Source organism: Gossypium hirsutum, chromosome D10, assembly GCF_007990345.1.
Source record: "Gossypium hirsutum isolate 1008001.06 chromosome D10, Gossypium_hirsutum_v2.1, whole genome shotgun sequence".
Taxonomy (NCBI): domain Eukaryota; kingdom Viridiplantae; phylum Streptophyta; class Magnoliopsida; order Malvales; family Malvaceae; genus Gossypium; species Gossypium hirsutum.
Genome location: NC_053446.1, coordinates 14380126 through 14396153, shown reverse-complemented (window position 1 = coordinate 14396153; position 16028 = coordinate 14380126). Strand labels below are relative to the sequence as shown.

The 16028-nt window shown below is 31.6% G+C and overlaps 1 protein-coding gene across 1 annotated transcript; it reads right to left on the bottom strand.

The window, feature by feature from the left end:
• Nucleotides 1-13547: 13547 nt before the first annotated feature.
• LOC107914372 (homeobox-leucine zipper protein ATHB-6) lies at nt 13548-15469 on the bottom strand. The gene is made up of 3 exons (XM_016843272.2): nt 14922-15469; nt 14440-14825; nt 13548-14341 (listed from the first exon to the last, which is right to left on the bottom strand). Exons 1-3 carry the CDS (start codon nt 14980-14982, stop codon nt 13925-13927), a joined length of 864 nt encoding a protein of 287 aa, XP_016698761.2. The 5' UTR covers nt 14983-15469; the 3' UTR covers nt 13548-13924.
• Nucleotides 15470-16028: the final 559 nt, after the last annotated feature.

Here is a 16028-nt window from a genome sequence, read left to right as displayed (position 1 = left end):
AATGTCTTTAAATAAATGTTTTTATTTAAGTTAAGGTTTATTTCTTAGAGTTTTATAATTATTGGACTTTTTGGACTGTTTGGTTTTTATTTTGGATTTGGATTTTCATTTTGACTCTTTATTTGTGACGGTTGACTAAAACCATGATTTTTACTAAAACAAAGGTTTTCTGAAAATACGAACTAGATTTTCAAATATAACGATTTCTAAGACTTTCGCTATAAATTATGTTTTGGCAAATGAATTAATTAAATAACGCCTTCAGTAATAGTGAAAAACAAATATGGGTTATAAAACTTGGATGATTTTTCAAACAACTATACAAAGCTTAATCGAGATGACTTTGTTTTCAAAATCCTTCTTTGTGACATCTCTAGATTCGACCATAACGTCTAGGCCAGGTTTGGGGTGTTACATTCACATTGAAAGGACAATACAAATACAACACATCATTAACATCAATTTTATTGTAATCCATCTTCTACATAGATTCATTTAAAAACATAATAATATGCAACATCGATACAATGTAAATGTTTTATATTTATTTAAATGTTAACATGATGAGAACAATGATAAAGTAAATCAGTCCAAATGTCAGTCAGGATCTGTGCCATATTGGGATGGTCGACAGTTGCGCATCGGATTCTTTCTTGGTTTAACCTTCGATTGAGGTTGTGGTCTCGACCTCTCATCTTCTTTGCCTTTAGTTGATTGTAATTAAGTGATTCTCGATTGCCATTGTGCACCATTCGGTCTAGGAATTAGTGGTTGGGATGATTATCCACCTTGGTAGAATAATGATCTTGGAGGTGTTTGCAATACAAATGACGTATATGTCATTGTCGGCATCATCTTCATTGAAAATGTAGATGGCATGGACGTGTAATATACCATGGAGGTCTGGAAACAAAACCTAACATAGAAGTAGAAGCATAAAAATGTGGTGGAATATATGGTGCTTGTGTGAAGACGAAATAATTTGTATACGAACCAGAATTAGACGGTACATATTGACCAGTGGGTGGTACGGTCATTGATGTCATTTCTTACGTAGGTGCTAATGATAGACCCGCCTCACTAGTCCTTGGATGTATAGGGGCCCGTCGTGGCTTCCTCGTGTATGATTGCCAAATCCTTGCCTCTTTGCTATACAAGTATGGCTTACCATGGGTCCTAAACCATGACATGTAATCTGGATCACAGGCTAACTCCGAAGCAACAATGGCCTCGCAAATAGGTAAGAATACGTACTTATTGTCCTACATGTTGATATATTGCATGTGGAATATCAATCAATTTGTATCCGCCCCACCTCGCAAGTCGATAGGATGCACATCATTGAGGTCTTCAGGTGCCACGGGAATCGATTGTCGGAACCTAAATTACCGCAACACTTTATCCGACTCTTGCATTTTGACAGTAGTGTACACTACCAATGGCACCTTCATGTGCCAAATGTTCGGATTCACAAAAATTTCCTCAGTGATGCATTCTTTAATTTTTGGATCCTTATATGGTGTCCATTTAAACTATATTAAAATAATAAAAACTTTAGTGATATTTACGTACTACCAAATCTCAAATCGACTACATTAATATTATATTATTCAAATTTAAATAAATACATACCTCCGTTTTTTATCATTGGTCTAACAAAAATCGTATATCTCGAAGCTCATTTGGTAATCTCGCATAACTCAGCTCATGGTTCCACCTATTGAAATAACTTGTTAGCATAATAATTTAAATTTTAATTAATTTGGTAAATATATCATTTGGTAGTAGAATGCAATTGGTACTGCGCCCATGATTGTACTAGTAGAATGCAACCACAAGCTTTAATTTTTCGTATTTGTGTTGCTTGACATATCTCCCGGTATAAGGTCGCCAATACGGTGGACCCCCAATTGAGTTCGCCCGCTTCTCTAAAGTTGATGAGTTTTAGCAGCTACCTTAGATGAACGAGATTTCGTGACTTATCCGGCATCAAGATACCTCCGATGATGTAAAGGATGTATGTTCGAGCGTGTCATTCCCTTTCAACTTTAGTGGAATCCTCATCCAGTCCCCGAACTTTCTTATTAACCAACTCATTTCTATTTGGCCTCTATAACTTCTTTCCGAAACCAAACCCGAAAGTTTACCACATGTGCCTCTCCAATCGGTTGCATAAACTGACATAGTGACTACCGACATGTCCATCGGTAACCCCAACTGTAACTGCACGTCCTCCAATGTGATAGTACACTCACCGCATGGAAGATGAAATGTATGTGTCTCGGGTCTCCACCTTTCCACCAATGCACTTACGAGTGCTAGGTCCAATTCACACACCCGACCTACAAGGGCCACATGCGAAAAAACGGTTTCCCTCAAGTATGGTTCGATCAAGGGTGATAAAGGAGCAGGTAGATTACGAATATAACACTCCAAAATTTGATCTTCCACCTATTTAGGTAAAAAATATACAAAATATTAATTTCAAATATAAGAATGAAATAAAAAATTAAGCAACATTGAAATATATTAAAAAAATATTCTTACCATTCGGAATTGATTGACGAAAATGTGGTTGCCATCAAAACGGATTACAGATCCGACCATTTGCTAATTTAAAAAAACAAGGATTGATTTTTAATAAAAACAATATTTTTTGAAAATATTAAGATAATTCTAATAAAAAAATTATAGAGAAATATAATTTAATAGAGAATTGAGAGAATTATGAGAGTGATTTGAGAACGAGAGAATTTTGAGGTTGATTTGTGAGAAAAATATAATGTGGGGGAAGGGGGTTATAGGAGGGAATGTGATCGTTGAAGGGGGAACGACTATTTAATTAGCCATTGGAGGGGAAAACGCTTCTAGCTGAAAGCGTTTTCAGGTGACCAGGTAAACACGCGTCCAGCTGGAAGCGTTTTACTGGCAGTATACAGAAAACGCGTCCACTTGAAAGTATTTTTTTACATTTCACTTGAAAGCACATCTATGTGGAAGCGTTTTCGGAAAAATGGCCTATTCCCGTAATTCTTCCAAAAATAGCCTAATCTAGTAAATTCCAAAACATTTCAGCATTTATTGGTAATTTATTCTAAACAAGCCTTCTATAATTATTCTTAATGTAAGGATAGAAAAATAATCATAAAATTAGCTCATGTCTTTATGGATTACATAGCTCAATATATAATATAAGTAGATCATATAAGAATCCTTTAAAACTAATTTTTCTTGATTCAATTTCTTCTCCAATGATAAACATGAGATTGATGGCACAAGATCCTCAAAAGAATTCAAGCAAATTATCAAAACATTTTAGTCAAACATGGCAGCAAAGAAGACAAATTATGTGCCTAATCCACTGATAATGGAAGTAAGCACTTTCCTTTAACACATAAACAATCATTTCAAAATCTTAAGCTAAAAGTTTCAATAATAATTAAATACATTTGATTTATTAAAAGAGTAATCAAAATTTGCATTACCATTTAAATGTTTTCAAATTTTAAGTTAATAAAAAATTATTTTTAAAAATAAATTAATTTAATATAAATTTTAATTTTATTATTTTTATTTTTATTATCAAATACATTTATTTAGCCAATGCTAATAAAATAACTATAACCTTGGAAAATATAAATAAATCTTTTAAATCTTTTTATTTCTTATCAAATAAATTTATTTTACCGAAATTTTAATAACATTAAAGTTTTCATTTATAAATGTGATAAATATTTTAATAAATAAATTTATTTAACTAAAGTTTTAAATAAATTAAAATTTTTATTTAAGTGCAGAAGTGGTAAGTTGGCATGGCAGTTGACATGAAAAAATAATGATCTGATAATTAACATGGCAAGCTGACTTGAAAAATGATGACGCAAATGACTTAATTGATATTCCTATTACTTTATAAGGGTTTAATTTTTTTAATCCTAATTTTTAAATAACTTTTGAAAAAAAGTTTAAAAATATTGAAACATTGTTAAATATTTTAAATTATAATATTTTTCTTAGAAATTATTAAAAATTATAAAGAAAACTATAAATAAGTCATAGAAAATTATTAAAATAACAAAAATGATTAAAAATTAGCAAAAGTTTACAAATAAACAATTATTAAAAATGTTAAAAAGTTTTTAAAATTATAGAGAAATTTTGTTATTTTGTTGATTTTGAGTCTTTTGTTTCGATAATACAAAAAATAGGGAGAACGAAGTGTGATTATGATTGGACTTGTGTGGGGATGCAGAGTGAGGTGTTTGAGTGATGTTAAGTTCAATGCTTGATGGCTTAAGTCGAGTGATGGGTAGAGGTATTTATGGTAGATCTAGCTTACTATTCAAAAAATAAATAAAAATAAAAATTTATATTGTTATTTAATATTTATTGACTTAAATAATCAATTAAGCCGGGTAAAATAATAAAAAATCAATTAAGACCTCGTAAAATAATATAAAATCATTTAAGCCTTCCATATCATTTTTTTCCAAGCCAGCTTGCCATGTTATAGCATGTTAACTGTCATTCATCATTTTTTCCATTTTAGCTACCACGTCAACACCTAATGGCCTGTTAGGGGCTTCAACGAAAAAGTGAATTCAAAGGGCTTAATTAAGGCTCCATTTGTTTCGACATAAAAGTTTTTATGAAAAATATTTTTAGCCTTTTACAATGTTTGTTTCATGTAAAATAGGAAGGTCAACGTAAAATTTTCCCTTTATTCTCGTAAAATGTCTTACCAATTTTTTTTCGTATGACATTTTTCAAACTGATAAAACTGTGTTCACTATAACACCCCCATACCCTACCCCAGCATTGGGTCAAAGCATGAGGATGTTACATTCTCTACTACATTCTTCACTTATCAAATATTTTCTTATAAACTTTCATAACTTTTCAATTTAGTCCATTTTTGTCATAAAAGTTCAATATTCACTAATTAATCATATTAAATCAATTTTCTTTCTTGTTATGCTTTAATCCCATAATTTATCTGAATATCTTGTCTCACATATCAAATTTCTATGTATTTCACTTCTATCATTTCATCCACATATTTTCTCACGCTTAACAATTTAGTCCTTGTTATCATAAAAATTCCATATTTTTCCACAATTTCACTTTTATAATACTTTATGCATATTTCATCACCTTATAAAACATTCATTAAACTTAAACCATAATTTCCTTATTCACATATTAAATTGTTTCACACTTAAACTTTTGTACAATTTTCAATTTAGTTTCTATTGCCATGTAATTTATTTTTCACTATATAAGGACTTTAATCAAATAATTCATTATAATATCTTATTTCACATAATAAATTTTCATGCATATCACTTCTCTTGTTTCAATTATAAATTTCAAAAAGTTTACAATTTAATCCTTATCATCATGAAGATTCATTATTTACTATAATTTAACCTTAACACCACTTTACAATTTATTCACTACTTCATTTAAACTCTTTATCATAAATCTCAAATGGATGTTTATTTCATTGAAAACAACTTTTATAAAATAGTTTTAGGAAATCTATCAAAAAATAGTAAATATTTTACACATATTCATTTAAACACTAGAAAATATTAACTTTTCTAAAAAAATAAGTCGTTTTCCAAAAATCATTTTTCGGAAGCCATTTTCAGTGAAACAAACGAAGCCTAAGTACAAATCATGATTCAAATGGCTCAATTAGATGCACTTTTTAATGAAAACTTAATTGATTTTTTAAAAACTTATTTCATATTTTAACCTCAATAAAAACAATAAAAACAATATCGTGTACTTTGTGTTGTGTTTGAATGATCATTTTGGGCATATTTATTTAAATAATATAGAAATAATAAGTTTTACTTAAATAACATACCTTTTTTTAACCAAAATAACATGAAAGCAATATTGAATGTTTTTTACACTCAAATCCCCGAGTGAAATGGCGGTTTGGAGTGAAACAAAAAATATGGTTGATGGTGTTTAATGGGTTAGTTGACTTGTACCATTAGAGTCAACGAGGTAGGGTCTGGAGTTGCAGTATATTTATTTCACTTGGTTCCTATTTAATCTTTGATGTAAGCTTTTTAAATGAATTATGCGTTACGTGCTCTTTTTATTTTGTACTAATAATTTTTAAAATGGTTAAACACATGACAATAGTGGTGGACATAAAGAGAATGATAACATATTTAGATATTTGTAAGCATTTTATTTGTAATTATAATTCTGATAATAAATATAAAGATTCGAAACAAAATTTGGATTCAAATATTTTAAGACACTGAATGAGCATGTTAATATTTCGATATCCATTTTACTTTTAACAGGGAAAAAGTCGAAAATCTTTTTGGAGAGGTGAAATTAAATTATATATTTTTATTAGGGTAAAAATGTAATTTTACCATTTTAATAGTCTATATTTTTATAATTTTTAAAAGATTAAATCAAATTTTTATCATTTTTGGGGCCGAAGTCTAATTTTACCATTATTAAAATTATATAAATTATAAAAGAGCATAAATGAAAAATTTTCCATTTTAAAGGGCCGGGGCCCATGCCAACCCCTAGCTTTGTCACTAACTGTTTTTTTTTAACTTACGAATTAAGATATTAGTCAAGAAACAAATAATTTGTCTTGAGATAGTATGAAATGTTTGGAATAATTGATAATTAATTAAATTATTATTTAATTGAAATAATATTATTTTTCATTATTTAAAAATTTTGAAAAAAATATTATCTAAATTTATCACCTAAAAAATCTACCAATTATAAATTATTATTGATTGAATTAGCTATTATTGTAGGTGGTATCCTTCCAAGATACAACGATCTTATGTTCAAACTCTAGTAGATGTGATCCATAAAATTTTAAAAATAATAAAATTTCTAAAATATTTTTTTTAAAAATTCTATTAGACTTTTTTTTATATATATTTTGCAGTTTTAAAAAATTTTGTAATGTTTTTTCATTTTAAAGGTTTTTAGGTTTTTTTATCATAACATCGTTGTGACATCATTGCATGGTACGTGATAGCATATGGTTGATTGAATTTCCCAATCGATAGGTTTTAACCGTCCTTTGATCTGAATTGAGAAATTTGATAACATTAAGGACTAAAATCAATAAAAAAAATCTTATAACACTCCAAACCCGGCCTAGACGTTATGACCGGATCTTGAGGAATTACATTAACTTGTTTAAAACTTTTGATTTAATTAAACTTAGAGAGCATTTCGAAAACATATATTTTGGCAAAACCCTTACAAATGTTTAGAAAAGCTTAGGTCTAGAGTCACCTATTTAAACCCAGAATTTGATTTTGAAATCGTGTGTTTCAAAAGTATTAATTTTGGCAAGTCGTTTCCCATTTTAAGGCAACATTCGTTAAAAACTATTTATTCACTTATAGAAAAGCATTTAAGTGATTACTTAATTCTTCTTGCAATGGAAATTTCTAAAGTCTTAGTTTTGAAAACCAAATTTTAGTTTGATAATGCAAACGATTTTGTAGTTTAACGTTGAAATATCAAAATCCACTACAAAATCCAACCAATAGAACAAAAACAAAATTAAAACCTACAAACATATTTACAGTCTAAAAATCCAGAAAAGTGAAAATGTAAACCATCATATTAAATTAACCCAGAAACAATTTAAACTCTCGCACGCTGTCCGATCCTAAACTCAAAGATTAGCTAAAAGGTCAGAAATAAAACAAAGGGGTGGGCTATAAAGCTCAGTGTGTAACTAAACTTAAACAGAGATCATACATAACACAATATACAAATTAGAGTATCACAGAGAATTTCATAACGATCAATTACACATAAATGAGAATGCATAATTATGTCAATGCCGTGTTTTTAGAAAACCATAATGCGTATTTTTCAGTAAACTTCCTACCCAACTCCCCTAAACACCAAAATAGTGTTCCCCAAAACTCGTCCAACCAAATCACACTAACACATAATTGTGGACAATGTCACCAGAATTGCAGTTAAAATTGCCAAATCATATATGTGGTCAAGCCACTACTATATTGCAGCCAAGCTACCAGAATAGATGTGTGTGGTCGAGCCACAATAAATGTAGTCAAGCTGCTCGAACAAAAATGTGGTTAAACTACCAGATAATGCATATCATTAAACTGCAAAACTTCTTCCTTACCATATTATCCTAAACCCTATGCAATGTGACATCACATGAATATACAGAACCGGAATGAAAAGCATGTAAGACATGCGGTCGTACAATAATAAAAACCAGAAGGCATGACATTCCACGCTTTTATAGAAAAGAAGTATTACAAATCCAACATAAGCAAATCAGTTTGCCATAGTGTCACATACAGAGTCACACAGCAGATTAAAAGATATACAAATTAACATAATTAGATATCGTATGCTTATATACAAACATAGCATAACAAAACATGCCATCAAATTCATTTATAAATATATCATGTTTACATATTTCACATTACCTACAATATCAAACTATCAAATATCATGTTTTCAAGTCATTTTTATATAGTAAAGACCGTATGGAGTGGCTAAATATGCATCACAAATCAAAACATCCCTAGGTGAAATTTTGTAGAAAATGGGCCCACACGGCTTCACATACACCTGTGTGGCCCACACGACCCAATTGACCTAGATTGTGTGGCTCACATGGTCTGCTACATGGCCGTGTGACGTCGATAGTGAATTTTCTAACATCGTGCTGTTCACTATTTTTTGAGTTTTCCGTTACGCACCTGGTCGTTTTTCGATGCAAATCCAACCACGAGATTTTCAGAACCTAAAAACATTAAAACGACTAATTTTAGTAACGATTCACTAAATTTCAATTAGCTCATTCGATCGCAACCGCTAACACTACACCTTAATAGAACAAAAATTATTTTTTTTGATCAATCAGTTACCCAAACGAACACGACAGTCCCCTAAAACTCCTAATTCACCAGAAGTAAGTCATGTGATTCACCAACCTTGCCTAAACCAACGATTTCGGAGTGGTCAAAATTGCATCATATAAACAAGATAACAACTAATACCACAACCATGAAAACAAGTAGAAATCTTTCCACACATTCCTTACCCGACACCATCTAGATCGTTTAAAACCAAAGATGGCACCAACCTTCATCAAATGAAATAAAAAAAAATAGACAATACACAATGGAGTAATAATTTCTTTCAAGAAAAGATTATTAAAGCAATAATTGGAAAATAAAAAAAAATCAAGTATAAGGACTTGATAAGGATCAAATAAACGACAATAGAAAGGGGAAGAGAAAACGTGAAGAGGAGAGACTAAGTTAACCTGCCCAACAAAGTAGTTTCTTTTTGGGAATTTCAAAAAATAAAAATAAAAATAAAAATGCCCATATTATCTAACCAATTGATTTTCTAATAACTCGAATAGTCTCAAGAAACTTTTTACAGAAATATCGCTAACAATCCCTCTACCTCAGATTCACAAAACACCATTACAACAAACACTTGGATACAAACAGTTGTTAATCAAAGCAAGGCAGAGTTAAAATGGATCATAAAAGTACTTGTATTATCCCTAGATACGTCTCGACCCTCTCGACGCATAGTTGCATACCCTCATTTCTGATTTCATTTCTGAGCCGAAGCTTGCATCTGACTAAAAGAGTGTCGTGAACAATCCCTAACTCGATGTTCAACGAACCCACATATGAAACACGCCCCTATTTTCCTCTAACATTCACCCGAATGGTGCATATCATAGTAAACACAAATTAAAACTCGATCTATGCTCACAACTTCCTCAACCCGTTGAGGCCTGACTATTCTGGCCTGCTTCCTAGGTCACGGATTCAAATCAGCAGGTTCAGAACTCCTCTTATTCCGCCCTTTATTCCTTTCTTTTTCCTCCTACCCAAAGCGATTAATCTCTTCCGCTTCCTTGATCTCATTCGACTGAAGTCGCTCAGTCACCAACTCTTGACCCACAAATCCAAATTGGGTCCCATTGACCCTTTTTAAATCTCTAAACACATCTTGGGGCACAGCAGCGTCCCGAGCTCCCCCCGATTACCACCTTCAGATTAAGGTGTCTTAGCATACTCGCTAATTTTTAGATTGGGCTTATTGCCTAAAGAAGAGGACTCGGCTCAAGCCACTCGGCTATGTCCACCACACCCTTACACATCATGACCACAAGTACTCATTATACTAATCTACAGTTTTAGAAATTTTATGAATTAGCTTAGGTTTATTAAAAATCCTAAGTCTAGAGTTTTAACAGAGTTTTTATAGAATTACCACAGTCTTTAGCTAGAGTAGAGTGATCTTAACACTACAGTTTTGCTAGTTTATCTAGTATAGCTAAAGTAAAGATACTTACATGATCGACGTCGGATTCTTAGATTCTCTTTTTACAGACTCAAATATAAAAATAATCAAAATATGAATACTCACTTTTTATAAACCTTAAATATCAAAGTTAATCAGAAATTCAATTTATTTAAAACATATTTCATGGAGATTTTTGAACCCAAGAATCACAGCCTGAGTTTTGAACTTGACTCTAATACCACTAAATGTAACACCCCAAACTCGGTCTAAGTGTTATGACCAGATTTTAGGGAATTTATTAACTTGTTTAAAACTTTTGATTTAATAAAAACTTAGAGGGAATTTCGAAATCATACATTTCGACAAAACCCTTACAAATGTTTAGAAAAGGTTATGTTCAGAGTCGTGTATTTAAACCTAGAATTTGATTTTGAAATCATGTGTTTTGAAAGTATTAATTTTGGCAAGTCGTTTCCTGTTTTAAGGCAACGTTCGTTAAAAACTATTTATTCACTTACAGAAAATCATTTAAGTGATTACTTAATTCTTCTTGCAGCGGAAATTTCCAAAGTCTTAGTTTTGAAAACCAAATTTTAGTTTGATAATTCAAATGATTTTGTGGTTTAACGTTGAAAATATCAAAATCCAACCACCAACCAATAGAAAAAAAACCAAAACAAAACCCACAAGTAGATTTACTGTCCAAAAATCCAAAAAACTGAAAATGTAAACCATCATATTAAATTAACCGAGAAACAATCTGAGCTCCCGCACGCCGTTCGATCTTAAACTCAAAGATTACTTGTAAAGTCAAAGATAAAACAAATGGGTGGGCTATAAAGCTTAGTGTGTAACTAAACTCAAATATATATCATACATAACACAATATACAAATTAGAGTATCATAGAGAATTTCATAATGATCAATTACACAAAACTGAGAATGCATGATTATGTCAATGCAATATTTTTTAGAAAACCATAATGCAGATTTTTCAGTAAACTTCCTCCCCAACTCCGCTACACACTAAATAGAGTTCCCCAGAACTCGTCTAACGAAATCACGCCAACAGATAATTGTGGACAATACCACCAGAATTGCAATAAAATTTCCAAATCATATATGTGGTTAAGCCATTATATTGTAGCCAAGCTGCCAGAATAGATGTGTGCGGTCGAGCCACCATAAATGCAGTCAAGCTAGCAGAACAGAAATGTGGTTAAACTACTAAATAGTGCAGATGATTAAACTACAAAACTTCCTCCTTACCATATTATCCCAAACCCCATGCAATGTGACATGGCATGAATATAAAGAATCAGAATGAAAAAGATGTAAGACATGCGGTCGTACAACAACAAAAACCAGAAGGTATGGCATTCCGCGCTTTTACAGAACAAAAGTATTACAAATCTAACATAAGCAAATCAATTTGCCATAACGTCACATGCATGGTCACACAACAGATTCAGAGATATACAAATTAACATAATCAGATATCATATGCTTATATACAAACATAGCACAATAGAACATGCCATCAAATTCACCCTTAAATAGATTATGTTTACATATTTCACATTACCTACAATATCAAACTATCAAATATCATGTTTTCAAGTCATTTTTATATAGTACGAACCCTACGAAGTGGCTAAATACGCATCACAAATCAAAACAGCCCTAGGTGAAAATTTTTAAAAAATGGGTCCACACGGCTTCACACACGCCTGTGTGGCCCACATGGCCCAATTAACCCAAATTGTGTGGCTCACACGGTTTTTCACACGACCGTGTGACGTCAACAGTGGGTTTTTTGGCATCGTGTCATTCGCTGTTTTATGAATTTTTTATTACACACCTAATCATTTTTTGATGCAAATCCAACCACTAGATTTCCAAAAGCTGAAAACATCATTAAAACGACTAATTTTAGTAACGGTTCACTAAATTCCAATTAACTCATTCGATTACAACCGCTAACACTATACCTTAACAAAGCGAAATTTATCCTTTTTGTGATCAATCACTTACCTAAACAAACATGACAGTCCCTTGAAACTCCTAATTCATTGGAGGTAAGTTGTGTGATTCACGAACCTCGCCTAAACCAATGATTTCAAAGTGGTCAAAATTGCATCACATAAAGAAGATAACAACTAATACCACAACTATGAAAATAAGCACAAATCTTAACACACATTCTTTACTCCACACCGTCTAGATCGTTCAAAACCAAATATGGCACTAACCTTCATCAAATGAAATCTAAACGCAGAAAACACACGATGGAGTAACAATTGCTATCAAGAAAAGATTATTGAAGCAATAATTGGAAAATAAAAAAAATCAAGTATAGGGACTTGAGAAGGATCAAACAAACAATAATAGAAAGGGGAAAAGAAAACGTGAAAAGTGAGAAGAGGAGAGACTGAGTGAACGTGCCCAACAAAGCAATTTCTTTTTGGGAATTACAAAAATAAAAAATAAAAATAAAAATAAAAATAAAAGAAAATAAAAGTACTCATATTATCTATCCAATTGATTTTCTAATAACTTATCAGACTTTCAATAGTTAAATTTAATCCAAACTCCAACACATGGGCGGCAAGTAAGAAATTGCAAAAATATTGCCAATTGCTCATGTAGGGATTCAAACATAGATCAATGAGTAAGCCAACACTTTACTATTAAACGAATAGGCTCATTTTTGACACAAGTTGAGCGAAAATTAATTTTAAGCCAAAACAACCAAGGTTATAATTCAAGGAAAATGATTTGAACTCAAAACCTCTCACAAACAAGCACAATATCTATCCACTAAACCAAATTAAATTATTTTACATAAATTTCACAACCTTAATTTAAAAAATCAGGGTGTGATCATTCTCAATTTTTCTAACCCAATTTTCGAGATGTAACAAACCTTAAGGACTAAAGTAGGAAAATCAATATATTTTAGGGATTAAAGAGGACATTGAACCGTAATTTAATGATAACTTACCTACATGGCAACCTGAATTAAATAAATCAAATCCAGGTTAAATTGATCTCAATTGTTTAAGTTGTGAGATAAGGAATCCAAGAATTTGGTGTCATGAAAAAGGGTGCAATGGTGGTATAATTATAATATTAAGGTTTCTGAATTGGAGATAACGGGTAAATGTCTGCCCTAAAATTTTCAACTTTCTAAGAGAAATCATGATGATGATGATGATGATGATGATCTACTTTATTTTTTTTTCTGCTTTTTCACCATTAGAAGGAAAAAAAGCTTTACCATTAGAAGGAAAAAAAGCTTTACTTTTCCTCCGAAGGATTTTGGACATTTTTCCATTTACAGTAGAAGAACAGTAAAAAAAAAGCTTCCAATTACGACCTAATCATTCGCCCACCGCGTGCACCGCCGCACTGGCCACTCGCCACCTATTGGGTATTGAATTCAACTTCCACCGCCTCCAGTTCAACCCATTAATTTCTCTCTTCTTCTTCTTCGGACAAAATTCTTGGAGAGTTTGCCTTATTCTCTTGCATTCCGTTTCTTTAATCCCATAATTACATACATACATATATGTTTGATTTAGATTAGATCCACCATTGAAGACTTGGAGCTTGTTCATCTGAAAAGAAATTGCAGACTTCATCTGCAGTACTACTGATGAAATCATGCTCTTCCATTTTCACATATTGCGGGGTTTGATACGTTGTTTTGAACAACTGGAAGCAGTTATTCATGGAGGACGGTGAAGAAGCCGCCCCGTTGTTTGGGCTGCCCCCCTCCATGTCTCCGCCGCTGTTGTTTTCTTCATTCAAGATAGCGCTCGAATCACTATCCGATGATCCGTCTTTCAAGTCCGGAAAAAAAGTGTCGCCACCACCACCAACTGATCCATTGCCGCCGCCGTCGTTGAAGCTCTCGCAGTTCACTTCCGCCGGCTCCGATGAGGTACCCAAAGATGAACCCGGCGGCGGCTCGATGAGTTTTGCCTTCAGCTCACTAATCTGCATCATTTTCAGACCTTCAACTTTGCTTTACAAATTAAACTCAAAGAGATTCCCAGTCTTACTAAGATAAATGAATAATTATTATTAATAATTACCTGTTTGAGAAGATCTTCATTTTCATGGCGGAGGTTATTATAATTGAGCTTAAGAGATTCATAACTGGTCTTAAGAACTCCATAATCTCTTTCCAATTGCTTTGTTTTCCATCTAGCACGTCGGTTTTGAAACCAGACAGCAACTTGTCGTGGTTGCAACCCAAGTTCTTGAGCTAGTTTCGATTTTCTGTCGGGTTCGAGTTTGTTTTCAACTTCAAAATTCTTCTCCAATGCCTTCACTTGATCCACACTTAATCTTCTCTTCTTGGCACCGCCGCCATGGCCGACTGTTAATTCTTCAAAACAACCTTCTTCATCGAATCCTTCTAACATCGACTGAAACTCTCGACTGTAAACATTGTTGTTGTTTCTTGGACTATGTTCATCTGTACCAAATCAAAACATATCAACAATTAAGACACTGATGAACATCAAAGATCTTTTATTTTTTGGTAATAAAAGTTGGGTTTGTTTTATTAGACCTGAAGTTGGGCAGATTGACATCAAAGCACTCAATGAATCTGAGCTGCCAAGTCTCTTCATGGTTGATGATGAACTTAATGATGAAATCAACAATCTTTTTTTTTTCTTTAAAAGATTTTCAATGGATTTTGTTGTTAAAAGAGATTCAACTAAGATTGAAACTCAAACTGACTTGTTTAAAACAAGACCAAATTGTACAAAGTTGTAATAGTTTACAACATGAAAACAACAACCACTGTCCTGTCTTAACTTCTCCACCATTTTTGTTCTTCTTTCACACAGTTTCTTTCTTACTCTCAGTTCCCATCCAACAATAGACATAACAAGAAAAATAAACAAAACCTAAAATACCCAACAATCAAAGCTTCCATGAGAATCAAAATATATAATATTATGAATTCTATTTTTTTTCTTTTACATTATAATCAAATTATAGTAGTCTAAAAGACTGTTCATCGAGAAAAGAAAATTGTGAAAAGAAGAAGAAGACGGAGGAGGTATTTTCAGGTGAAAGAGAGATGAAAGAGAAGATATTAGAAGGAGCTGGCTAGCAAAGTTTCCCATACCTTTAAATAAAACTAAGATAGGTCGTATTTGGGTTAGAATCTTACTAGGGTTAGGTACAATCAGCAAAGCAAATGCAAATGAACCCAAAATTCAATCCAAATGCAATGTTTTAGTTTACTGTATATGAGTTCTATTCTATTATTTTAATTTTATTGGTTTAAATCGACTTGAGTGAAATAAAAGTTAAATAATATTTTTCAAGTTAAATTTAAAAAAATAAAAAGATCAAATTAAATATTATTAACGGTATAAATAATTTAAAATTAGAGTATATAAATTTAAAATCATATATATTTAAAAACTATTTTAAAGTAAAATAAAAAGAAAAAAGATACTCCTCGTGATAAACTTGGTTTGAAAATTTAATTGTTCAATGCCCCAAATTTGTCATTTTGGAAAAAAACATTTTTTTATAATTTAAATTTTGTATATAATTTTTAGAAGTTTATAAAATCTATCAGTTTTATAAAAATATTTTAAAGAATATTTTGTAATTTTGTTTGAGAGGAATTAATTTGTTCATTTTTCTAAATTGACAG